Below are 26,855 nucleotides of genomic sequence, written 5' to 3'. Positions count from 1 at the left end.
GAGGACAAGAAAGATGATCAGAGGGCTGGAGCATCTCTCCCATGAAGACAGGCTGAGGGAGCTGGGGTTTTTCAGCCTGGAGGGGAGAAGGCTCCAAGGACCTTATAGCAGCCTTCCAGTACCTGGGGGGCTACAGTCCCTCTGGGGAGGGACTCTGTCAGGGAGTTTAGGGATAGGACAAGGCTTGAAAGTAAAAGAGGGTAGGTTTAGATTAGATATTTGGAAGAAATTCTTTACTATGAGGGTGGTGAGGCACTGTCACAGGCTGCCCAGGGAAGCTGTGGATGCCCCATCCCTGGAAATGTTCAAAGCCAGGCTGGATGGGGCTTGGAGCAACCTGGTCTGTTGGGAGGTGTCCCTGCCCATGGCAAGGGGGTTGGAACGAGGTGATCTGTAAGGTCACTCCCAACCCAAGCCATTCTGTGGTTCTATGATTCTATGATGTCCATATCCCAGGATAAGTTTGCCAAGCGCACGCAGCTCCAGAAGCCAACTGAGGTCAGTATGTGGGAAAGGGGGTCATCTCACTTAACATTAGCCATCAAGCCAAACACCTAGACTAAGGCAGTTGACTAGACTCTTCTCATAGTTAACAAAAATAAAGGCACCTCTAGAAGGTATTCATCCTACTTCTCCTAATTTGAGCTAAGTGAGATGAATCCCACCAACAGTGTTTAGGGTCATCAAGCAAATTGGTGTTAAAGCCGAGACGTAAAACTCATCTCTTGACTTCATGTGTTGAGTTTTGCCATTTGAACTCTCAACAGGTCCTTCAGAAATTTAATCTGAGCAAACAGATACTTCTCTGACGGTAGAGAAGATCCTTCCTTTCTTAAAAACACGTTTTCATTTTAGAAGGCATGAAGTATTTTTGAAACAAATCAACAACAAGAGACAGGGGGAAAAGGCTTCTTGTGGTAGTCGTCCCTCTACATGTACACCCTTGACGCACCCTCAGTTGGAAAGCATGAAAAATTAACAGTTTCTGTAACTGAGTTATGCACAGTATAAGTATTTCTTGTGTTCAGTACAAATTCACATTACTTTTATAAAACTGAAAAAATCTTACCTGCAACACAAAAATGCTGTCTTAAAAAATGAGCTAATGTCCCTTAAACATGAATCATTTCCACATGTAGAAAGTGTGACTGTTTTGCACATGATTGTATTTTAAAACATAAACCACTGCAAAGAATACAGAAGAGATTCAGTATGAAACTTCTAAAATAAATTATCCTTAATTTTTTTTTCTGATATTTTTTTAAAGGTTAAATGCTGCAAATACTGGCCAGATGACACAGAGATATATAAAGACATTAAAGTTACCCTAATAGAAACAGAACTCCTCGCTGAATATGTAATTCGAACATTTGCAGTAGAAAAGGTAAGTTTCGAAGTTCTTTTTTTCTTAAATATTGTGGTATCTGCGTAAGTGACTTAGATACAGATTCAACATGGGAAAGTTATATTTGTTACCTGACATTCTGGTTTTCATAGCTATTTTTTGGGTAAACACCTAGCGCCCTCTTATGGTACACTGTGTTCTTCTTTAAATGCAGCCGCTTTTCTGCGTTTTTTCATCACTCTTGGCCCCTGCCTGAGTTAGTAAAGTGATGTTCCTTGTGTAGGAAAAATCGAAGCCTCCCTCCCAGCAATCAATTTTAAAACACATTCGTGCTGTTTTCCCATCTTATGTTCACCACAATCATTTTCTGTCTGTACCGGAGGCTACATGCACCATTATTCAGAAGTCCGTGGTGGTGAATGCAGTGATCTGTTGGACCAGAGTGTTCCTGGTCAACAGTGAGACATTTCTGGAACAAAGTAGTATGTCCTCGAGGCAAATTCATTTGTAATGCAGAATCCATCTTTATGTACAGTTCCAATCAGCATTTGGTATTGCTGTTTATTAGAATAATGTCATGTGTTTGTTTGACGCTTCATAGATCTTGCAGCTCTCTCAAACAGCTCATACTATATGGACAATGTACAATTAACAAATAGGGTACCTGCTGAAAGTGAAAACAAGCAGGGTTACTTCATGTGGAAGAGTATTTTGCATTTTGTGTCAATTCAGCCTTTTTATTTACAAGTTTCATTAAAGAACAGAAGTGTTTTGATTGTATGTATCAAGACATATCTGAGCTGCAGAACAAGGAGGAAATAGCCTCTTTAGAAGACTCGACATTCCTAATGACATACTGAAGTAATGTTGCCTCATGAGTAAACTTTCAAGTAACTATATTAGAAAACTCCCTTTGATTTCATTGCAGTACCTGGGATATACTGCTTCTCTCTGATGATGAAATAGTATTCAGTTGTGGTGCTGAAGAACTTAATCTTTAGCATCAAAGAATCCCACGGCCAGGTAGATGAAACTGCCAAAAAGATGGCCCAACAGGGTCTCTGTACACACATACATTCACAGTAACAAAGGAATTAGGTTTTTGTCCTGTTTTATTCTTCAATCTAATACTTAAATATGCATCAATACAGCAACCCGAGGGTAATGATAATAGAATTATGCAGTTTGAATGAGCTGAAATATTGTATCATGTTTACCGCTATACATATTGTACATTGAATTCACTCAAGTCTGTTGTTTCCTTGCATTTAGATATTTTTAATAAACAGATGAGAAAGGGTGGCTATACTTTGAAGTAGATGAGGCACTCGTTGATTTCTATTCTGCAAATTTTAAGCCATGCTTTGATGTTAGCTTTTCACTTCTTAACTAGGACTGGGAAAAAAAGACCTAAAGGATTTTACAGTTGATCATAACCAAACTGTCTTGAATAAGTGCATTAAAACAGATAGAGATAAAAGACGCTAAACATTTTATTTCTTTAAAAAAAAAAATCTCTGTCTGAAAAGATTTCACTTAGACACTGCTTTTTAATAGTTGGTAGTTTTTTAGCAAGCCTCTGAAAGCAGTGTTAGTGTGGTTTGAGTAAAGTACATTTGTTTTTACCTTACTTTCCATATTTTTTCACACTTTTTTAACTTCAGGAGGAGGGTAGTGCAGTGCAAATTACCCAGAAATGTTTTGGAATCATCATTCTCGCATGTCTTCAGAGCTCAGCTCAGCTAGACAGAGGCACTGGTGGCCTGTTCTAATGTTGGCCAAAGACCCATTCTGAGCAGGAAGTTGGACTGGAGACCTCCAGAGGTCCCTTCTGACCACCTTTCATATTTTTGGGTTGTCATTCTTATACCTGCTTCTAAGATACAATTTCAGTTGATTAGTTTGGAGATAAATTGTTTGGTTTTCTTATTTTTATCTTTCAAATGGCTCTTTGGTAATTATAGAGGAGTAGGGGGATAAAACTAAGAAAACCAAGCATGAGTTTGTACTCTGATTCTGGGGAACACTTCCTAGATGTGCTTTACATTGTACACATAAGCAGTTCATTTGGAGTTACAGCACAACAGTTAACTCAGATGAATTACCCAAATAGTAACATACAACAGCACCATAAGTATTTGTTGGATTAAGATCTACATTTTTTAACATCCTAGGGTTTGTTAGCAATGTACACCATTTTCTGTTTGTTTCAGCTGAAAGAAAAAGTGAAAAATATGATCTTTCCAAGCTGAGCATATGCTTTTATGATTCATGCAGTTGTGCTGCTATTTTGGGTTTTGAAACCAGCAGGGAAGCTACAGACATGAAAATCATTCTTTTGTAGGTATAATAAGCAAACTCATTATAAAAGTACCCTATATGCAAAATCTTTTCTAAGTTGCTGAACGTTACCAACAATGATAGACAAAAATGCAGTCAACATGACAGACAGCATTTTCAAAGCTAATGCACAAGATACACAGGACATATTCTGATCTGTGCAACAGCTGTGCACATTATTTTTGGGGGGGGCATTTTATATCTTGTAAATTGCTTGAAAATGAAGACTTTCTACAGCATGAAGGTTCTTATAGGGTATTCTTTTCAGTCCTCGATTCATATAGTCACGTCATGGCTTCTTTCTTTTTTTTTTTTTTGGTATGGGATCTTTGTTTCTTGAGGAATTGTGGGCAGTTGTTGTGGACAATATAAAAGTGTTTGGGACATGGGTAGGTCACCTATGCACAGGTATTTACAGACTTGGAGGCCATACTTATATTAGCCCAAAAAAATAATTGTTAATTAACACACTAAAATCCCCAGAATACAGAGACCAAATTGTATTTGAATGTGTTTGTTAAACAATCCTAAAATACAAATTACTTTGTTCCTGAGCTTCCGTGTATTTTAAAATTGTTCTCTAGGATGTAAGGCCATTTCTGTTCCAAGGACGTGATCTCTTCATTCCACACCAGTGTTGCACATTCTCTTTGTCTTCTCCCTTGCTGGCTTTTCTGTGGCACTGTTTCCATGAGACATGAGAGTGAACAGACTCCTACTCTGACCAGATGCCCAGCCTGAGCTGTCAAGGCTCCAAGATACACCACAGCTAACTCCACTCAATTAGTGCTGGCATGGCCAAAATTTCTCAGCCATTGAAAATCCACGACTCTTTCAGTTTGCATACTAGCAATAAATTAGGGAGTTTATATTACTTTATTACACAAAGAAAATTAGACCTTTTATATGCAAACCAGATCAAGACAGGAAATACATCTTTAAGAAGAAAAAGTATAAGCCACTGGTTATTAATATCATTGACATTTAGTCCAGCCTAGAGATGATATGTCATAATTTTGCTGTTTGCTTATGAAATATGTATGATGGCCTCTGGTCTGTAGATTTCTAATGAGAATGAAATACCAGCAGCTACATTTTTAGAGGGGGAAGGGGAAATACAAGGACTAAGAAAATCATACTTAGCATACACACCTTTAATATCCAGACTGCTCCAGAAATTCACATGGGAAATCACTTATACGATCGGCTCCTCATTCATACCTGTCTCACCATATCCATATCCTTGTAGACTGTGGTAAATCACTTGCAGAGTGAGCATGTGGAGGTCTACAAATGCAGCCCCTATGACTGGAGGTGCAAAAAGGTTTTCTGTACTATTCAGCTGTTTCTTTCAGAACAATGAAGGAGACAAAAGATAAGGAAAATTATGCTGAAATTCTGGTTCCCTGAAGTCAGCAGCAAAACTCCTGTGGAGAGCAGTGGGGAAAAAAATTCATCTGTGCTAAATGTTCATGGCCTTGCTGTTGACCTGTTTGTTGATCATGGCATGCATCTTAAGGTTGCAGTTTTCAAAGCAAGCTAGTACTTAAATATAGAGATGAGCCTCAATCTTGTTGCTAGAATTTTCTAATCAACCTAGTGATAAATCACTCCATTTTCTTGTAAGGCTTTGAAATCAGTTGATATGTAACCTTTGAACTTGCTTTCCAGCTAACAGAAAGCTCTCCAACAGTCTTGTACAGATATGGGTATTGGTGGGGGGTGGATGTTTCTCAGCAAGGCTCAGGCTTTAAAAGTTACATTCTTATGATGTCTCTTGTCCAATTTATTACACATTCCAACTTGCTTTTTTACCCTTATTTTTTCAACAGAGAGGTGTTCATGAAATTCGAGAAATTCGGCAATTTCATTTCACTGGCTGGCCAGACCATGGTGTACCATACCATGCAACAGGCCTGCTGGGATTTGTACGGCAGGTCAAATCCAAGAGCCCTCCAAACGCTGGACCTCTGGTTGTTCACTGCAGGTAGGCAGAGCAGAAATCCCTTCATTATGTTGTCCAGTAAACTCAGAACATACTTCTGCTTCTCCTGTGCTGTGTGATCCCCACACAGGTTGCTGAAGCCACTATACTCACAATAACTTAACGTCTGAAGTACAAAAGAATCACAGAATCACAGAATCACAGAATTTTCTAGGTTGGAAGAGACCTCAAGGTCATCGAGTCCAACCTCCAACCTAACGCTAACAGCCCTCCACTAAACCATATCCCTAAGCTGTACATCTAAGCGTCTTTTGAAGACTTCCAGGGATGGTGACTCCACCACTTCCCTGGGCAGCCTGTTCCAATGCCTCACAACCCTTTCTGTAAAGAAGTTCTTCCTAACATCTAACCTAAAACTCCCCTGGCTCAACTTAAGCCCATTCCCCCTCGTCCTGTCACCAGGCACGTGGGAGAACAGGCCAACCCCCACCTCTCTACAGCCTCCTTTAAGGTATCTGTAAAGAGCAATAAGGTCACCCCTGAGCCTCCTCTTCTCCAGGCTGAACAAGCCCAGCTCCCTCAGCCGCTCCTCGTAGGACTTGTTCTCCAGGCCCCTCACCAGCTTCGTCGCCCTTCTCTGCACCCGCTCAAGCACCTCGATGTCCTTCTTGTAGCGAGGGGCCCAAAACTGAACACAGTACTCGAGGTGCGGCCTCACCAGAGCTGAGTACAGGGGGACGATCACCTCCCTAGCCCTGCTGGTCACGCTGTTAAATGGTAAAACTGATTCTAAAACCCTGCAAAAGCCTGAATGCAAGGCTTGATTTCAGCAGTAATCCCACTGGTCAAATACCTTCAAGAAGAACCCTGGCACTTAAAGTTTTCCAATAGACTGCTGAACATTAACTGTACTCTTCTTCTACTTAGTGCTGGTGCTGGCAGAACTGGGTGCTTCATCGTTATTGACATCATGCTAGATATGGCAGAAAGAGAAGGTGTTGTAGACATATACAATTGTGTGAGAGAGCTTCGATCTCGGAGAGTCAACATGGTGCAAACAGAGGTATTGTTAATCTAGAATATTGCCTTGCATTTTGCAATAAAAATTATTATTCTAGCCCATAAAACTAGAGCCTGTTTGTGGTAAGCACTATCCAGAAGGTAGTTTATTCAATTACATATAGGAAAATAGTTCACACATAAATCTGAAGAACTTCTGTCCAAACCAGGGCACAGTTATGCTGCATTTAAGGTTGTGTTTGTTTTAGTTTGTTTGGTTTAGTTTGTTGTTTGTTTGTTTGTTTTGTTTGCTTTGTTTTTGTTTAAAAAAAAAAAAAAAAAAGTTTTAAAATGGTTTTAAAAAAATGATGGTTTAAAAAAAAAAGTTTTAAATTTTTATAAAAAAGGGAAACTCATGAGGGTTTCCTTTCCAGAGAGAATTCATTCTGGATTCATTCATCTTGTTGAGGCTCAGTTATGTAACAGTACCTACAGAACTGTGCAAGGGAGTGAGGAAACCAGAAACAGTCAGAGTTCATTACATTACTGCACTTCTGTTTGTAATTGTGAATAGTTTCAGTCAATCTTTCTATATTCATTTCTAAATGAATGGGATACAGTTTTGTGAATTGCTATTGTTCTTTCTGGACTTGCTTCATTAATGGCCCATTAATGGGCCAACCATATTAGTTGTTACTTTTTATTTACCAAATTACTAATAGCATTATCTCCCATCATCAGTAATTATTTTAATTGCTTTACCAGGAACAGTATGTATTTATCCATGATGCTATCCTGGAAGCCTGTCTTTGTGGGGACACGTCTATTCCAGCTTCTCAAGTTAGGTCTGTTTATTATGAAATGAATAAACTGGATCCTCAGACTAACTCCAGCCAGATCAAAGAGGAATTTCGGGTAAGTTGTGGCTAGCAGTGCATAGAAGCTACACTTTTCAGCTATACTAAAGACTTAAGTGCTGACTTATAACCAAGTGAATTTGAGGCCAACCCTGGGGGGAAAGGCCACAAAAAAGGAAAGATAACTTGTCACTAATTGCTATTGAATTATGCTAAATCATAAAAAATTCAATGAGGTAGTAGTAAAATCATCATTTTACTCACAGGAATTATGTCAATTCCTTCCGCTGTCCTTTCTCCAGAAAGCAGAAAGGTTACTCTGCAGTTATCTTTGAGGTTGTTTTTCAAATATGTTTGCTTCCAGGATTCTTGCTTCCAAACCCTGCTGACTGTGATGTGTTTTCATTTCTCTGCATATTGATTCCCGCTGAAACTGAATGCTGACTTGATCTATTCTTAAATACTTGGGGATGCTTTCACTGCTGTGTTAATTTTTCTGTTGTATTGTTTACTCTTTTTGAAAGACTTTAAATATGGTGACTCCAACGCTGCGTGTGGAAGACTGCAGCATAGCACTTTTGCCACGAAATCATGAAAAGAATCGCTGTATGGATGTTCTGCCTCCAGACAGATGCCTGCCTTTCCTCATAACGATAGATGGGGAGAGCAGTAACTACATTAATGCTGCACTGATGGATGTAAGTCTCCACTACATCATTAATAACTAAAAGGGGATAAGGAGCCCTCCAAACTGAGCAATGCCCGAAAGTGGAGTCAGCACAAGGCTGAAATCCTTCTAGCTAATTTTCCAAAAACATGGCACAAAATCTTTAAGCTCCCAAGCACATTTAGGATCCCACATATGTTATGTCAAAGCCAAGGTTCCAAAGCCATGCTCAGAGAGCAAGTCAGGGAGTTTTGATGAATTAGATGTATCTAGATTTCTCCCTAGTGCTTGAATTTTTAACCATCTGGCCTAGGAAAAAAAGAGTTACCTATTAAAACTCTAAGGCACTTAAATGGGATAATAAGGTTTCCAGCAATATTTCAGTTCCCTTTGTTTCTAATTTAAACAGTAATTAACAAAAAAAAATTGTCTGTCAGCACAAGATAGTACACAAGCCATTACTTCAGTCTTTCTGTTTATTTCTGTTTGAATGAATGGTTCCTCTTCATGTGTGTGTGGATTTTTTTCCTAATGCATCTAGAGTAATTCTAATCCTGCTAATAGAATATCAGTAAAAAGACACTTAAACCTCCTTCAGAGTCTGTAGATATTTATAGCCTATCTTTGACAATTTAGAGCTATAGTAATTATGGTTGTCACACACACATAAACAACAAGAAAGCAGAGGTTAGAAAAGAATGAGCACATTGTAAATGGCCTTTTTGAAAAGTGAAGCTAGTGTAATAACAGTTTATATCATTTTTTGCATTTCTTTCTTTCCAAGTTCTCAAAGCATTTTCCTAAAATAAGCCTAAGTTCAAAACACTCCTGTGAAAAGGTAAATGTATTATCTTTATGTTTATCTATTTAGAGAAACTAAGAACAAAAGTTTAAGTGACTTCTCTTGGTTCTCATCATAGGTCAGTGGTATCTTCATATTAAATGTTGCTTCCTTGATCTGAAATTTGCAATCTTGCCTTTGAAGTGTCTTCTTTCCCAGAGAGTTCAGTATGGTTTTGTTCTGCAAAGTACTGCTCAGGAAGAGCAGTGCCTCGGTATTTGCTTTGAAAACACTTGCCTTCTTCACTCTTGAAACAATGAGCTGGATCCAAGAGTGTGTCTGTGCAAAAGGCTACAAGGAAGGGTGACTTTCTACCCAACGTGCCCTGGTCAGGCTCCTGAAATACACCCACACTAAAGGAAAAGAGCAGACATTTGTCCCTCTCTCTAAACTCTCAGTTTCCATCAGTTTCCACCTCATTTATGAGCCTTTAAATATGGTCACTTCAAGTGAAAGGGGCAGAAAGCATGGTTTTCATTATCCAGGATCTGAATGTTTGAAAACATTGCAGGACTCTGAAAGATGCAAATAGCTGATCAGTTTGCACCTCTGTTGCAGTACAACTTCAGTTCAACACATGTAGAGGCTTCCCTGCCCTCTTTGAAGGCAATGACAACCCCTCCCAACAATTGCCCGAGATGGTCACGCTGGCCTTTAACACTGGCAAGGACATACCTGAAAATGCTAGTATGAGAATCACAATTTAACAGTTCCACCAACAGCTTAGTCAATGACATACTCTGGTACTAAAAAAAAAGAAAGAGTACAGAAATGCATCCCCTGGGTATCTTCACTGCTGTTGCACAGACCAGAATTTGAACAATGTTTCTGAAAAATAACTAGATATTTCCTTTCATAGGAATCATTCAAATTAACAGCTCTGTGCAGACGGCCAAGATTAATCTGTCCATTAATAGCTCAAACCAAAACTGTAGCTCAAAATGTTGTAGAGGTTGCACTGGAGGCAAAATCCTCTGATGATTTTATTCTATGCCTGTGGCATAAAATAAATTCCAGAAATATAACATCTGCACAAGTTATGTTTTGCCCAAATACAGTTCATTAATTTTCAAGTATGTAAGATCTCAGCAAAGAACCAAAAATAATGTATGAATTATATTGAAAATAGGAATAATGCTTTCAGTCCTAAAATTTGGGGGCTCTTAAGGGCATTCTGCTAAACAGTTGTTTTTTTCTCTTTCCATTCTTCTCTTACCATTTCTTGTTATTTCTTTGCAGAGCTATAAACAACCATCAGCCTTTATAGTTACACAGCATCCGTTACCAAATACTGTCAAAGATTTCTGGAGACTGGTCCTAGATTATCACTGCACTTCAATAGTTATGCTGAATGACGTGGATCCAGCACAAGTAAGTTCAAAAACTGCTCTGTTCAACAGAGAAGTTCCAGCGCCTCAGCATTGCAGCACGTGTGTGCTTCAGAACAGCTTTAGGATGTAATTAGTTTTATAAAATTACATTAAATACTAACATACTAAAAAATTATTTGTAGCTTACGGATACACATAGGGAAGGAGGAATAAATCAGAACATCACATCTTCTCCACCAAAATATTAATGCACACACACATAAATGCATGCACCCATAATTTATTCTGATAGCAAAACATGCTTTGGGAAGAGCTGTTAAAAAACAAAACCATGTGGTTGTAGATTTCTGGCTCAAGCCTGAAACACACTCATAATAAAAAGTCATAAACAGAAGCCAACAGCTACTCATTAGCTTGCCTGAAACAGGTCAATGACCTTGGTGTGCTTACCAGGAATCGGTGTTCCCAGCTTGAAAATCTGTGTTATGTTTGACACAAAATTACACTGTCAGCAAGAAGATAAGAACTGAACAAGATTGGAGACTACGCATCCTTCGGAAGAGGAAATGGGACAAAGAAATGCATGCTGGAATGTAATTACTTTACAACAAAGTTGTGCATGCTGTACATGTTCTTTAGAAAATTGGAAAACCGTACCTACTGGATTGGCAATTTAATCACTAACATTAATCACTAAGCATCCTAGAGCCTGAATGCAACTGTGCAATTCCAAGTTTTTATATAGATATAATTGCCTTGGTTTCAAAGAATTGCACTGGCCCTCTGCTGGATTAAGGTGGCAGTAATCTAGATCCTTAACATGTAAATGTTCGCTAATTTTTGGTTAAAATAAGAGCAATTTTTTTATATAGCAGACTCCATGTCATTTTTGTTCTTGATATTACCCAGAATCTTTTTAGTTTGGTTGAGTACTGTTCATACCTAGAAGACTGCTTCCTTTATTTCTTTTTAACATGAAGAATTTGTTTTAAAAACATACTAATCTCCAGTTTTGTCTTTCAAAGGAATGTGTAGGAATTCCACACACTATTTTAGAGACTGAATTTCTGATTTCAAGCCTTTAACTGTCTACAGGGAGAAAAATAGAAATGAAAGACAAAACTTTTATTCATGAGTCTAAGATTATTTTCTGAGTGAATAAGGAAAGACTCAAGGGAGTCAGACTGCTAGGGACTGCTGAACAGAGTTCTTTTAATTTGTGGGCTGTGTTTTGAATTTACAATAGTTCACGGCAATTTCAAGCATTTATTAGCCTCACAGGCTTTTAAAAGCTATTGGGATATGCAGTTAATACACCTGCCTCTGCAGTATGTTAAACCTTTTTCTTCTAATGTGAGTAACAATCTTTTCATTAGGAATAAATCTCAAAGCCCTCAGAGCAAACACAAGTGGAAAGGGGGCAGAGTTTATTAAAAACACACATTCAGATTTATTAATAATTACTGTTATCATTATTATTTATGTATATATGAAGTGTTTACATTTCTGTTTAGATATTACAATCTATGTGGATTGTTATGCTCTATTGGGAAATTAAATTCAACCCTTCACAGTGACTCTGACTTAAAGAGAGTCGCTAGCATCACATGCATGCAAAATGCTCAGACCTAAATGCTTTTGGATTTCTTTAGAACTCGAAAATCTTGGCTTTCTAAAACATCACTGGCAAACAGCTCTGCTTATTATCATTTAAGCATTTTTCAAAGATCTGTTTGAACAGTATTCCTATGTATCTGAAAGATGTGTACGAAATTGTGCATATGTTAAATGATGTGAGCACTGGCATTTGCATTAGCTGTATGCATGTCAGTATTGTATTCTGCTATCCTGTACACTAGTGTATTTCATAACAAAAAATTGTGTAAGGTTTAGGCAATATTTGGAAAGTAATTTGCTCAGCAGACTGAATCAAGTGAGGGGTTTAAAATAAATGAAAATAGATTTTCCTACTAGAAAATTCTGTTTTTAACTTGTTAAAGTGAACTCCTGCAAATCAGATTCTGTTCTCTTTTTAATTGATGTAGTAAATGACTATGTTTTCCTAAAATGTAGTCATTTCCAAATGGCTTTGTTGAGGAATAAGTGTTATAAGAAATGCAAAACAACATCTGGAGGGGATATGATTTGTCAGCTCAGCTCTGGATCACCAACAGCAATGCAGCAGAATGAAGACCACAGCTGTTTTACCGAATGAAATAAAGTTGAAAATATGAGATCAATGCTTCTGCAAGCAAACAAAATTTCATGAGTTCATACTTAATTTCGGTGAATGCTTGCAAAAGCTATATGCTTGAACTGCTCTGGATATCCCTGGAAATAAATCATCAGGGTTTTTATGGAAAAAATTGGAAAACAGAGTCTAGCTTCAAGTAATTCCAAGCAAAGTGTTGTTTTAATCTTTAAATTATTAAGAGAGAGGATAATTGGTTCCAGGATGGAGGCATTGTGGTTTTATTAGACACTAAAACTGTGCAAGATAATGCTAATGTTAATTTGTGATCTTTAGATAACTAGAAGTAATGTTTTCTGAGCGCTAAGGAAAGCATAATTACTATTTTCAGGTGGCGTTTGTAAGATGAAATTAAGCAGTTGCTGAAAATTCAAAGCAAAGCTTATATAATATATATAAATGCCAATATCATCAGTTGCTCATGAAATAGGTGTGAAAGTTAGATCCTGAGTTCTGAGAATTGATGTACCCTTTGTAATATAAAGCCCACATTCTGATGTAGTTTGACTTATTATCAACTTTGGGGGATAGTTAGAGATACCAGGCCTTTGGTGTTGGGCTTTACGCTGTCTCCAAGATATGGTAATATTTGACAGCATTCCCCTGTCCTGTCATGCAGTATTGAAGAATTGATGTTGAGTGTCAGAAATGTGCTACTCCAAATAGCAGAGAACGGCAAGTAGAACAGCATGCAATTGCATGGTCAGTTAAGTGAAAAGACATTTGTTTAAACTTGTTCTGCACAAGTAAAATCAGAGTGCTTTAAACTAGTGGAGGATGGTGCACTGCGTATTTTATAAAGATAATGTGTAAGAATTTCTGCAATAAATGTAGCACAAAAATACCTAGAAAAGTATATTGAGGAAGCATTACATTAAAAATAATTAACTCTGCTTTTTGTGTTTGTGGTCTTCTGTAGTTGTGTCCTCAGTACTGGCCGGAAAATGGAGTACACCGACACGGTCCTATTCAGGTGGAGTTTGTATCAGCTGATTTAGAAGAAGACATCATCAGCCGGATATTCCGAATTTATAATGCAGCCAGGGTAAGGATGTTACTTGCAAGACAATTCTGCATCAGTATTTGAGTTGGCTGTACTCAAGTCACACAAAAAAAGAAAGTCAAACTCACATAAAACCATTCACATTTTTCAGACTACTTATTTGAGAGCATCAATGGGATAATGGGTCACACCATTATCATTGGGAAAAAGGCCTTGTGTGTGTAATTACAAAATATTTTAATGAATATCTCAAGTGCGTGAAATGCAAATGGAATAAGTGCAGTATTCAGATAATGTGGTAGCCAAGAAACAGTGCAATCAGTGCTGTTTTAAGAATTTTAAATAAGTCATCTTGCATATTTGCATCCTGTGTCATGCAAAGGCCGTGCACCAATACCAGGCATGCTTTTCAACACCAGTCTCAGGCTTTTAGTGAAGATCTTATCCCACTAATCACATTTATCACATTTTATAATAGAAGTAAGCACTTCACAGGGCCAAGTAAGTTCTCATATCCAGCTTTTATGCTACTATAAAGTTGACAGAAGAATCATCTCTTTAAGCTGAGTGGGGAAAGAAGATTCAGCCACAGACCAGGCAGATCTTCCCATCCAGTTGGAGAGAGCTTTTGCAATGGACTGATATTAGTCACTGAAGAACCATAACTAGGAGTAAGCAGCACTCTACTCAGAAACATCGGGAACTGCACTGCAATCCGGGAGCTGTCAGGACAGTGAGAGAAAGGCCCCCAGAAACACTCCCAGCGATACTAATGTCCAAACAGGGGAGCAGACTGTAAGCTTCAAGATACATCTTTTGTATTATGAAGGCCTTGCATTGCCAGTAAATGTGGCAACATAAAGCAACAGACTCCAACAGTGTTAATGGGAGCTTTAGCAGGCGCTGGGCCTGGCTGATGCCATCTGGGGAGAGGGGCATTCAGCTGAAAGAAACTGGCCAGGAAACCAGTAGAGTCCAAATTTTGACATAAAGCAGACAAAAACCATTGAAGAATACATCTAATGCTGCTTCCACTTTGGTTTATTCCTTTATTGTGTTAATATTACATTCTCTCTATTACCTCTTACTCTAGAGGAAAAACTGTACTGTCAAAATTTCTGTGCATTGCTCATTTTAAAAGTGGCACTAAAATGCACTCACGTTGCACAGAAGTGAAAGTAGCAAATCCTAGGCTACAAAAACAGTTTTCATGTGTGTGTTTATTATGCCCTTTTCAAAGGACTGTAATTTTCTGCCACCAACACTTGTTCTATGCTCCTTTTTTATTTTAAATCACCATAAAGCAACTGTTCAGTAACATCTCACCAGAGGGGTTCTGACTATTTCAGTAGCACACAATAAAGTAAAATGTAGTTAGGTTTTTATAAGCAGGAAAAATCTGAGGGTTTCATTTGCTTTTTAAAATATTTCCTACTTCAAAATAATCTTGAGAGGTTTTGACCTTTCTGTAAAAAAAGACAGAAGCACGCAAACATTCTTCAAAATGCTGAAGCATATGAAAAAAAAAAGAGGTTATATAATTGTATTGCAGTGCTCTCTTTCCTGCTATGATATTAATTAATTATTTGCTTGATCCTGCAGCTGTACTGTTGCTCTCTTCTAGACTATTTGTATAGCCCTCTGTTTAAAACCTCTTATTCTAATAGCTCAGTTGGAAATTAAAAGTCATAACTCCTCAAGGGCAGTTGAAATTGCATTAGTAGTTTGTCAGCGGTGATCTGCTGAACAACTTCCCTCGCAGATGCAAACACCTAAATTACACACCATTTGAATAGACCATAAGTAATGCTGTTCCTTCTTTTTCCTGCTCGTTCCCTGAATCCCTACAGCCCCAAGATGGCTATCGGATGGTGCAGCAGTTCCAGTTCCTGGGATGGCCCATGTACAGAGACACGCCAGTTTCCAAGCGCTCCTTCTTGAAGCTCATCCGCCAGGTGGAGAAGTGGCAGGAGGAGTACAATGGGGGAGAAGGACGCACAGTTGTACATTGTTTGTAAGTACTGGGAACAGACGAGAGGAAGTGGGGGAATGCCATTATCATAGCATTTGTGCTAGGTTTTAAAAGATGTGTGAAAAGGTGAAGAGGTATCCATCAGGAACTGAACAAATAATACAGTTGCTCATTTAAAAGTTTTGAAGACACAAGGGATTGTACATTTTTAATGTAGATTCGTGAGTTTCCCTCTCTATCCCTTGGTAGACCTCTGTGAAAAGAGGATGGGTACAAGTTAACTCCATTTTATATAAAGATGTCCAGTGACTTTTGCAAATGAAAAAGGTGTGTGTTTGTTCCAAGTAAATCAAAACTGTACCTTCAGAACAATTAAATTTTATTTCTACAGGTGAGGAGTGTATGCCAGCTACAGTTCCTTAGTGGAAGAAATAAGTAGTATAGGAGCGAGTGATACCTCTTCCAGACATAATTCACAGAAGTAAAAGTGTTCTGATAGACCAGTTATGATGAGCCTTACCTTTCTCTAGTAATGGTGTATATTTTTGTCCTTCTGGTACCTGTGTGCTCTACTGGTACAGATTCTCATCCACCATCCTGCCTTGTGATATGGCTCTTTGCTCTCAGCAGTATGCAATCTTTTGAGACTGAGTCTTCAGTGCTTGAAGTTATATCCCTCTCCATATAATCCCTTCTCATAGAATCCTTTGGGTTGGAAAAGACCTCAAAGATCATCAAATCTAACCTACCACTGCCAAGTCCAACATTAAACGATGTCCTCGACCACCACATCTACACATCTTTTGAAAACCTCCTGGGATGGTGTCTCAACTACTTCCCTGGGCAGCCTCTTTCAATGCCTCACAACCCTTTAAGTAAAGAAAATCTACTTAAAAGGTGCTGCCATGATGGAGAAGGGACATGTTAGTGGGAAAAGCACATGCTAACGTGCTTACAAAAGTTAGAACCCAAGAGTAGGCGATAACTTCCCGAATTTTGGTTTACACTTAGACAATGTTACAACTATGGAGGAAAGTGTATTAGTAATTCCCACTATCGCTGACCTTGAACAAGTCATTGCTCTTCAGTTTCCCCATCTGTAGAATGGGGATAATAATACTTTCATCAAAGAAGCATTGTGCAGTGTGATTAATTAATGTTTTGAGATCTTTAGCTGAAAAGACCCTTTTGAAGTGCAAATTACTGTTATCTCTGAGGTGGCTGATGATATTAAATAGTTGTACAACATCACACATGCGTCACTTCCAGGCAGTAAAGAAAGAAAAAGCTCTAATATAATCCTTTTAAATGACTTTATTTTAATTAAAATTCTCAAAGAGTCCCACAATATCGGGCAATGTTTTGGCAGCAGAGAGCATTCTTTTCATACTGCCTGGATGTGACAGATGTGCGACGTTGTAGCTTCCTTTGAAAATCAGCCATTTGCGAAGCTGGTTTGAAAGACCTGCTACCTAACCAGGCTGCGCTCTGGTAATTATTAAGGTTTATTATTTTCGGTGAAGTGCAGCCTAAAGATTCTGATTAGAATAGCTGTAGAAATAATAGGGTTTCCAGAAAGAAAGAGATTATCTCAAAGATTAAAAATAACCGGGGATAAAGTATTATTAAATGCTGTATTTGATCATGCATATGAACACTTGTGCCTGGCTTCTTTGTTAGCAAGTCACTTTGGGTTCTTATCCTCTGATACTGTGGGTGGAGACGGAACACAATCACTTTCAGAAGCAGTCATTCCCATGCACCCAGTCCCTCTGCCTGCTGCTGCAGGGTGAGCGCATCAGCCACTGGGACATTGCAGCACCGCCTTGTGCCATGCTGAAAGCACAGCCACCAGAATGGCTCATAGACAGATTGGACATCGCTTTTGCTCTTCCTCTGAAACACCTGTGGATCCAGAAAGAAGGCACTAGGGTCGGAAATAAAAAAACTTAACAGATCCGCTTTCCCTATAATATTTCTAGCCCGATACTCATCACAACCCTATGCATTAACAGTGCATAGGGGCGTTGAATTGAATCTAAAAGAACCTTGTCCTTATTTTAGCAGTCTTTTCGTGCTGCTTCAGAAGTTCACTAAAAAGAGTGGCACAAAATTTGTCCATTCAATTACCTTCAGGCTTTCAGCCTCCTGGATTCTGAATGATAGGTTGGAGATCATTCAGCCCATTAATTCCAATTAAAAACAGTGCTCTGCTTAGAGTTCAGCCGCCTTTAGGGGCATTAATGTTCAGTGGCTTCTCCCTGGTGGAACTCATACCTTCTGTAGCCATTCCTGGTGTTGTAAGAACTTGTAATATGAAGTCAATTGTAACTGAGCCATTTTATCACTTTTATTGTAGGAACGGAGGTGGCCGCAGTGGGACGTTTTGTGCAATCAGTATTGTTTGTGAAATGCTTCAACATCAGAGGGCTGTTGACGTATTCCATGCTGTGAAGACACTGAGGAATAATAAGCCTAACATGGTGGACCTTCTGGTATGAGCTTTTTAACTGCACCACTAAATAGGAAATGTTCCTTTTTCTCAGAAGACTCAGTAAGATTTCCAAGATTTGCAGTGGGAGTTGTTCACAAAGCAAGCAAGTCATTTTCAAAGGGGATAATGAAGTCACTTCACTTGTAAGAGTATTTTTACACTACTTGCTTCCCAAGGAGACTTTGTCTCTGTTCATTTGAATTTTTTAAGAGTTTTAAACTTTCAGCCGAACATCCTTATTAATTTTCTTTTCTAGCAGGCTGAGCCAAGTGGAGAGCAGCCCTTGCAAGGGGTAGGAATAATAGTTATGTAAAATGAAATGCCAGATTTTCAAATTATGTATTTTATAAATAGCTTAATCACCTAATATTTATCAAAGCCATGAATTTCAGTTTGACATCCAGAATATTGCATTTAATTATGGTTGCTCTATCTCATAGAAAGATTAAAGAAGTTCAGAAACAAGGGGCCATGTGCAATTATTTTCTTAGAGAGTATTTTATGGGCTTTTTTTTTTTTTAAATGGAGAATTGCTGAAGTGCCAGCTGCTACGCCACAAGAGCTGCGGAACAGCTTAACGCAGCAGGTTCTTACGCTCCAGTGTGTACTTCTGTACTCAGAGATGGCTGAAGCATGACAACATATGCTGATGCCTGGACCATAAAGACACTGTTTTGCGACATCTTCATATAGACTTGGCTGCTTGAGAGGCAGTTGTATCTGAGTTAGCATCATAGGCAGGAGGAAGCAACATCTGGGCATCTTTAGGGATGCTAAACTCATCTGAACTAATGTTGCAAGTTTTGGTTAAACAAGTTTGGGTCATCAAGACTGTTATATTTCATCATCTTTTCTACAGAGTGGCTAGGAAGGATGCAGGTAGCATCTCAGAGCTGGTCCAATATCTTGCAATATTAGGAGAGATCCCTCCCTGTCAGATGGGTTGCTGAGATCTGGGTGTGAAACACGGGGCAAAAGGAATTTCTCTTGGGAAGTGTGAGACCTCCAGGCTCATGTGTAGGTGGGTAGGACCATCCTCTTCCCCATGTCTCATGTCTCCCGTGGAAGAATGGCTACCACCTCATCCTTCTTTGCAGTGGTCTCATCTAGGCTACCTGTGAAGTCAGCCCTTCCTTCAGGCCTTTTTCTAGCCAGGCTTAGGGCAAAAAGCCAGATGCTGCCAGCTGTGCAAAGTGAGGAGCGAATTTACAACAAGCACCACAGGACCATAAATAAGCAAGGAACATGAAACTGTGAATCTTGTATCAGTGAGAAACTATCAAGCTTTCACAATGGTGGGAGGGAGAAGCTTATTTGGCTCCTTTTCCTTTGGTTTGTATTCTCAGGAGGAGAATCATCACGCTGAGAACCATACATTTTTATTTCCTAAATATTAAGAAAAATGTCCTACTTCTTCATTCAGATAGCAGAGATTTGGATAGAGACTTGGCAGGCCTGCTGTTCTCAGTTCTCCCAGAGCTTAAGTCCACAGAACTCACTGATCTCTTGTACATTTATTTTATAGAAATAAAAAGAAAATTACCAGTGCGAAGATGTACAGTTCAAGAAAATGCTGTCTATAAATTCCCATTTTTGACAGTTCTCCATATATAGATTTGTCAGACAGCTGTCTCTATTCAGCAAAGATTTTTTTTTTAATCAAAAGCTAGATCTATTATTTTAGAATATAAAAATAACCTTTAATAAAATGTGGGTGGTACTGAGAATATCTGGATGGTATTGAGAGGCCTTGTAAGGCTTTTTTACTAGGAGACTTCAAAGCTCTCAGGAAGAAGAGCAGTATCGTTTTCCTTGTTTTACCAATAGAGGACCTGAGTCAAGGGACTATCAGGATTTTTCCCATTTCCACTTAATCCAGTGACACAGCAGAGTCAGAACAACATCTTTTCAGATTTCTTATTTGTAGGAACAAGTTACTTGAATTAGCAAGGGTTCAAAGGAATTTTCGCATAGATTGTTTCATGGTAAAAAGGGAACTAGGACACTTCAGTTCTTTTCCTGATCCTGTTACTGACTTTATCCTTTTTGACCTTTATTATATAAATGTTTCTTTGCCTCAGTTTCCACATCTGAAAGAAAAGAAAAAAAGAGAGAACAAGAATATTCATTTACCTTTGTAAAATGCTGTGATAAGAGATGAAATGCTCAGAGTTATAATGGTATTTGACAAGAATAGTTTCAAGACTGCTTTATGAAAACCTATTATACACTTTCTGACCAGATGAAGGGCAACCTTGGCCATCCATATTTAGAAATTCATCTCTTACTTTCATTGGTTTTCCTGCAAGTGTAAAAATTTGAATGCCACATAGACTCAGTATGGAAAATCTATGAAATTCTTCAGCCATCATACAAAAGTAACACATGGCATTACAAAATGTCCATTACAGCATGTCCAAAGCATTTTGTAGTACATGTTTTTGGATCTACCAATGATGTCCTAGAAAAAAATATAAATATTCTTCTCTAAAGCTAGCTAACATAAAGAAACTTTTCATATTCACCATCAAGTGAATAATAAAAATGTACAAAGGACACACATGAGTGAACACAGTGGGAAATAATAAGATGTCTGCTATTTAGCACAGGTATTGGGTTTACTAAAAATGACAGTTCTTCTGCTGGATCAGTAAAATCAGCATAAAATGAGCATGGAAAAATGGAAATGGATGAGTGGCTGATCTCTTGTTTTGATCTCTGTTATGTGGTTATAGAATAATTGCCATTTGTTTAGAAACATACACAAGAAAAGCAAAAAAGGAATAATTTACATAATACTTATTTCTTTCCTTTCTTCTTTTCTATCTTTTCTCATCCTGAAAAAGACATAGGCAGTTTATGGAACCCTCAGGATCTTAAAGCCTAACATACATCTCATTCATAACTTAGGCAATATAAGCACCTAGGATTTGTTTTCTTCTAAAGTGACAGCTCTAACAAAAGAACTCATAAATAGCCTGTGCTTGTTTCTGGCGTTTTGATTGCTGTAATATTGTTTGGTCTCTTATATTTTAAGGTAGACTCTCTTTTCAACGAAAATGTGACCCAAAATCTCAAGTACAGGCCAACACACTTACTCCTTTATAATGTCTTCACCAAAGAAAAGGAGAATATATGTAGGGTGTAATTGTATTCTACCGGCTTGGGATGCTCGGAAGGTGAAGACTGAGTGCTGTCCACGCATTAAGTTGTGGTTGTTACTGTATAATAGTGCATGTTCGACTATCATTAATTGATTAAATTTTATAAGAGAAAGAGGCATTTCAGTGACAGAAATAGTCATAAAACTTGGGTGGGGGGAAGAGGGGGAAATATTTCCAAATTGAATTGTTAGAATCCAGAGCATTTTCATTCAGGCAACCCACACCTACTATTTCTTCCAGCATTTTTGTTTCATTTAAATGCTTGCAGCACTGCTAATGCAAGTAGCAGGAAAAAATAAAAGCGGACTATGTCTGTGCACACAAAGTCGTTAAATCCCCAGGTACCGCAACCCTTGAAGCTGCACAGTGGACAAGGGTCAGTCAGAAACATTGGCCTCTGTGTGCTGCTTAAGATGTGAAGGGCATGAAGCCACAACTCTTCATCTCAGAAGGATGCAGATGGAGCCTGAATGCTGAGGAAAGAGAATTTCCCTGGGACTGGCCCGGTCTCCAAGCCTTTGCAAATGAAAACAGCAGTTCTGTGCTTGAAGCACAGGACTGGTACCTGGAAACACAGACTGGCTAACAGAAGAGCTGTTAAGAGCCTAACATGTGCATCATCATTAATTGCTCAAAAATGAATTGGAATGAATCCAATTAATTTAGCTCTGGCCTGGTCTCCCTGCCCTACTGCACTGAGAGAGCACAGCATTTCAGTGCAGGTTTGAGCTGCACCTAGAGGAGGAACAGTAAACAGCTTTCATGCTGACATGTAGCAAGCGTATGAACATCAAAATAAGAGTTATGATCTGGAAAGCACTAGACACTGGGTCTGTTTTAAGATAAACATTTCCAGGGAGGAACTTCAATAACTCCAATTCTGGTAAAGTGCTATGTGAGCATTTTGACAGATGACTGAAGGGTTGCAAGTCAATCTGCTTATGTGTAGTCAATTTTTCTCATACAAGTGTATTAGAGCAGATAACTACACGTCTAATATGAGCAGTACTGTAAGTTACTGTGTGTGTGGTGTCTATTGTCTGGTTAATTTAAAGATTTTCTTATCTGAATATAAATTGGATTTGCAAACTGGTTCCCATTGACCGTAGCTGATAGTAACTAATTTTAACAGAAGAGAAATATTGATCCCCTTAATTAAGTTCCTTCAATAACTGACTTTGTGGTTTTCTTTTGATTTTTCAGGATCAATACAAATTCTGCTATGAAGTGGCTTTGGAATACTTGAATTCTGGCTGATGGCATAAACAGCACAGACACCATTCCTCCTTCCACCACCACAAACAAAGCAAGTCGTTTCATGATATCTGTGTAAATGAGATGAAGACTTCTCAATGTTACGCTTCTACTGCTTTGTATAATTGGCTCTTATTAAGAGCCCAAAGAGATGTTTATAAAACTGCTTGCACTGCCCATTTTCCACTATTAATGCCGCTGCTTGACACCCATATGAGCGTACACCAAACCACATGGCAGTTGTTGAACACTGTATTCATACGTAGCCATCGATGTGGTGAAGCAGCATAGTCCTCTGGTAAATAAGAGAGCACAATTATATTCTTATGAAGGAATTTGTACTTTTCTGTTATATTTCGTTGCCTGTGATTCTCAGTTATTGTCACGGCCTAGTGTACATTTCTGTTCTGTGGAGAATGCTGTCTGGCATTTTGATAATATATGATTTTACTTATATTTGTATTCTAACACGTGCATAATAAATGAATCATATGTAGCTTATCTGAACTAATGGAAAGACATGTACCAAATCATGTTAACTTTGTTGACTTGTAATTTCTATCCACTTTGTACCATTTCAGAGAGAGAATCTCGATAGAAAAAAAACGTTAGAAAATGCAAAATACAGGATGCTCAGATTAATATATCCAAAGCTTTTTCATTTGTTTATATTGTAAATATTTTTCGATTTCATCAAATTATTTATTCATTAAAATGAATTTTTTTGTGAAGCACAGTGAGTGACAATCATTTTTATTAAGCCCTGGAAATGCTTACTGTATGATAATGTAAACATTTGTTTACCTTGTATGGATTCTCAGCTCAATAAATGATTACATACATGATAAAATCTCGTATAATTTAATAACACTTGCCATCTGAGTGCCTCCCAGTAGACCTCTTTTCAGATTAATTCCTCTAAATACTGATCTACCTCCAAAGCATGCTTATTGTGTGATCTAGAGTTGATCCAGCCAATGGCAAGATGTTCCATGCCAATATATAAAAAGAAGAGGAGAATTGTATGTTTAAAGCTACACATGCACAAATGGAGAACCTGAAAGATGTCCTCTTCAGTGAAGAGATGTTGGGCTTGCAGTACTCAGCCTGGTCACAGTATGTCAGTGCTTTGTGTTCATAGACACCATGTGGGAAGTGCACCAGTGGAGCAGCAAGAAAGGTGACTGAACCAGCACTGCCCTTTGGATTGCAGATCTTTCTCACCCAGCAGCATCAAGGAGACACTGCAGACAGAACAAGTGCTCGATACTGAAACTTTCCAGAGCTGTATGGAAACCCAAAGCAAGGAAGTTGCGGACTGCGCAGTAATTTCAGCTCTTAAAAAGATCATTTTAAGATGCCATCTGGGATGGGGGCAGCATCTATATAAATGTATCAAAGTCAAAATGTTTTGAGAGAATGTAAATCTAAGGGATCCAGCCTGGATAGAATGACTCACAGCTTGTCAAGTGCCAGTTCAAAACCACTGCAAAATTCAGATCTGAAGGCATGAGGATTGGCTTCCTCTGCAGCTGGAAAGCCTCTCTTTTAAAAGAAAATTGCTTTTAAAATGTAGCTGACAGCTACAGGCCACTGCTATGAATTGCACAGAGGTATTGAGGACCTTGGGAGAAACAACCCCAGCCCTGAGAAGAATTACGGTCCTTGGGTAAGCCCTGTAGCTCTTCAGCCTGTTGCAGAATATGGTGTGATTCGTGTGGAAACTTCAGTGTTAGATAAACAAACCAAGCCTTTAATATATTCTTCACAACCATCTTGACTGACCAGGTCAGCTAGCCAAGCATGTTTCTTCATAATAATTGCAGGATGTGAAAAATCTGATTTCCACCATATATTCATTGAAATGCCCAGTATTTCCTGATGGTTTCAAGACGTGTCAAGACAGTTTAGCACACTGAAGAAGTGCTGGGATGGAAGGTAACATAGGCAACATGATCCCTGATGTGATGATGATTTATTGAAATGCAGCAAGAATTACAGCAATCTCTCCCAACGACAGAAAATACCAGACATTATTTAAGACCCAGGACTCCTCAAGACACGCTTTGCACAGGTAGGTCTTGGGGGATGAGGGGTGAAAGGAGATGAGGAGGAGAGAGTTCTGCACTGTTGCTTATTTCATTACTGTGGATATGACTAATTTTTTGTTGTTCTTCTTCTGACATAGGCATAGTCAAACCCATGTTACAGAGTCTGTAATGTCCCAAAAGGCATTCTGTGAACTGCAATGCCTTAAAATTGGAGCCAGCTCAAGAAAACACAGTAAGCTGCTTTGTGTCCTCACTCATACTACAGCTATCAATCAATACAAATGGTTAAAAAAAATCCAGGCTTAGGTGAAATATTTTAGCAAGAAGAAAAGAAAAAAAATGAGGACTTCAGGAGCTGGGGACAGAGAAAAAGAATCAGAAAGGAGCAGAAAGAAGAGACAAACGTGGAGGGCAGGTATTCAAAAAGCAGTGTGGAGCTTATGAAGGTTACCTGGAGGGTGCTATTGCAAAGGAGGCAACAGAAAGAAAGCTGCAGTGACAGCCATTTTAGGTGTTCATAAACCAACTTCTCTTTTTAGGAGATCTTTGTAAAATCACAAGCCCAGTGCAGCTGCAGAACTTACAGAGACATCAGTCCTCATTTGGGAGGAATGGAGGAAGGATGTTTTCTTCAATCCCCAGTATAAAAGTGATACATAAATGAATAAAGAGTCTCTTTAAATGGTTAGCCATATGTATTGCCCAATTCATCATCTCCCCAGGACTTGAGGTGGATGATTTTTGCTAAGCTCTTCCAAAAGAGCAGCAATGCTGATGATGGTGAGAGAGGTTATCACATTCTCTATCTTTTTAACAGCAGTGCTCCCAGCAATCCTTCCTGGGCTTCTTTATCAGCAAAAGGAGTCTATCACTGGCCGGGTAGCTTCACGGAGCACTAACACGAAGCTTAAGAACTACATATAGTAAGACTTAAAAATAAAGAAAGGAAAACACAGTTCGTACTGAAATACACTGTGGATTTCTCCTTCAGCTGGTTGGGATATCTGAAGTGATCATTTCTTCTCTCACTGCCTGTGGATGCCCCCCCAGGTCTAACAGGTTACTGTATGTGTCCATCCTGAGCCAACACTGTCCCTTTGATAACGCATAGCTAGTGACAAACAGATTTTTCCTCTTTGATGTGTAGCAGTGAAGATAAATGGAGACTTATAAAAGAAGCTGTTCCTGGCAGCATCCTTTCGTGGGGCCTGGAGAGGCCATACTGGTAGCAACCTGAAGCCCCTTGGCGTTAGCCACTCTAAAACACACCAGTGCCAGCTGCTGCCATTGAATTATAAGGTACAGTTGGGTGGTTGTGGTTGTTTTGTGTTTCCCCCCTCCCACGTGAAGGATGAGCACCAGTGACAAGAATTTAAAACCTGACAGACCATGTGAAAAATAACACAGTTTCTGTTGGAGCTCATTTTCTGCTGTTTGCTTGTTCATTTTTCATAGCTTAGACTTTGTCTGGGTTAGGGTTATATGATGAAATCCCATGCTTATGTGTGAATTTGCACTGCCTGGGTCACCCCCACGCTGTTTGTGGGGGACTGAGCCACACGCTGCCAGCAGACCACTGTTCACCTTTCATGTCCTCACCTCCAGGGCACCTCTCCAGCTCCTCACCCGCCCTCAGGACAAGGCTGTTGCATCTCCCTGGCCCAGCCTGGCCGGGCAGAGCAGGAGAGGTGCTGCAATGCCCTGCACTGCTTTCAAGTCTGTATCTTGCAGAAAAGAGTGGCACTACAATGGCCCTGCTGGAAGATGGCATTGCTCTCTGGTGCCATGGTCCCACCTCTCACCCCAGGATCATCTAAAACCTCCACCATGAGCCAAACCTCCAGCCCTCATCCCTCCCAGTCTTGTCACCACGGGACATGATGCCCTCTCTGGGTAACAGGCATTTAGACAGGCAGAAAGGAGATGTGAGGCTGGAAGAGGTTGGAGTCTATGCAGAGCCTGCCGTGATTTTTTTTTTTAGGATTGTTGATAGTACTCGATGCACAAAAGCACAGAAGAGGTATGCTTTGACAATGAAGAGTGAGAGCTGCTTGCTGTAGCTTGTCTAAGGAAGGGTGTCAGGGGAGATGAATATCTCATGTTCACTGACAGGCTTTCCAAGCAGTAACAGTTTTACTCCTGAAAATCTCCTGTTGCTGTATTTTCAGTAGCAGCTAGAAGGCTTTTAATTGTATCTCTACAGTCCTGGTATTTCCAGTAATTGTTTTTGTTGTTGTTGGTATTGTTGTTTGTTTGGGGTGATTTTTCTTTTTGCTGAAGTTATGCTCAGAGGCCACATTAATACTACTTCCAGGCCAGAGTACATGCAATCAAAACTCCC

At 39.1% G+C, this 26,855-nt stretch overlaps 1 protein-coding gene across 9 annotated transcripts in view; it reads left to right on the top strand.

The window, feature by feature from the left end:
- Nucleotides 1–23,313, top strand: part of PTPRM (protein tyrosine phosphatase receptor type M) — a 463,558-nt gene extending 440,245 nt beyond the window's left edge. For all 9 annotated transcript variants that reach the window (XM_084510811.1, XM_084510807.1, XM_084510806.1 and 6 more), the window contains 10 exons: nucleotides 1,268–1,384; nucleotides 5,518–5,672; nucleotides 6,558–6,693; nucleotides 7,395–7,544; nucleotides 8,011–8,184; nucleotides 10,234–10,365; nucleotides 13,496–13,621; nucleotides 15,430–15,593; nucleotides 17,911–18,046; nucleotides 22,413–23,313. In XM_084510811.1, the coding sequence (XP_084366937.1) occupies nucleotides 1,268–1,384; nucleotides 5,518–5,672; nucleotides 6,558–6,693; nucleotides 7,395–7,544; nucleotides 8,011–8,184; nucleotides 10,234–10,365; nucleotides 13,496–13,621; nucleotides 15,430–15,593; nucleotides 17,911–18,046; nucleotides 22,413–22,466 (1,344 nt within the window). In that variant the 3' untranslated portion in view covers nucleotides 22,467–23,313. The remainder of the gene's footprint in view (nucleotides 1–1,267; nucleotides 1,385–5,517; nucleotides 5,673–6,557; nucleotides 6,694–7,394; nucleotides 7,545–8,010; nucleotides 8,185–10,233; nucleotides 10,366–13,495; nucleotides 13,622–15,429; nucleotides 15,594–17,910; nucleotides 18,047–22,412) is intronic.
- Nucleotides 23,314–26,855: the final 3,542 nt, after the last annotated feature.

The sequence above is a fragment of the Aythya ferina genome, assembly GCF_964211825.1.
Source record: "Aythya ferina genome assembly, chromosome: 2".
Taxonomy (NCBI): domain Eukaryota; kingdom Metazoa; phylum Chordata; class Aves; order Anseriformes; family Anatidae; genus Aythya; species Aythya ferina.
This window is presented reverse-complemented; position numbering and strand designations above follow the sequence as displayed.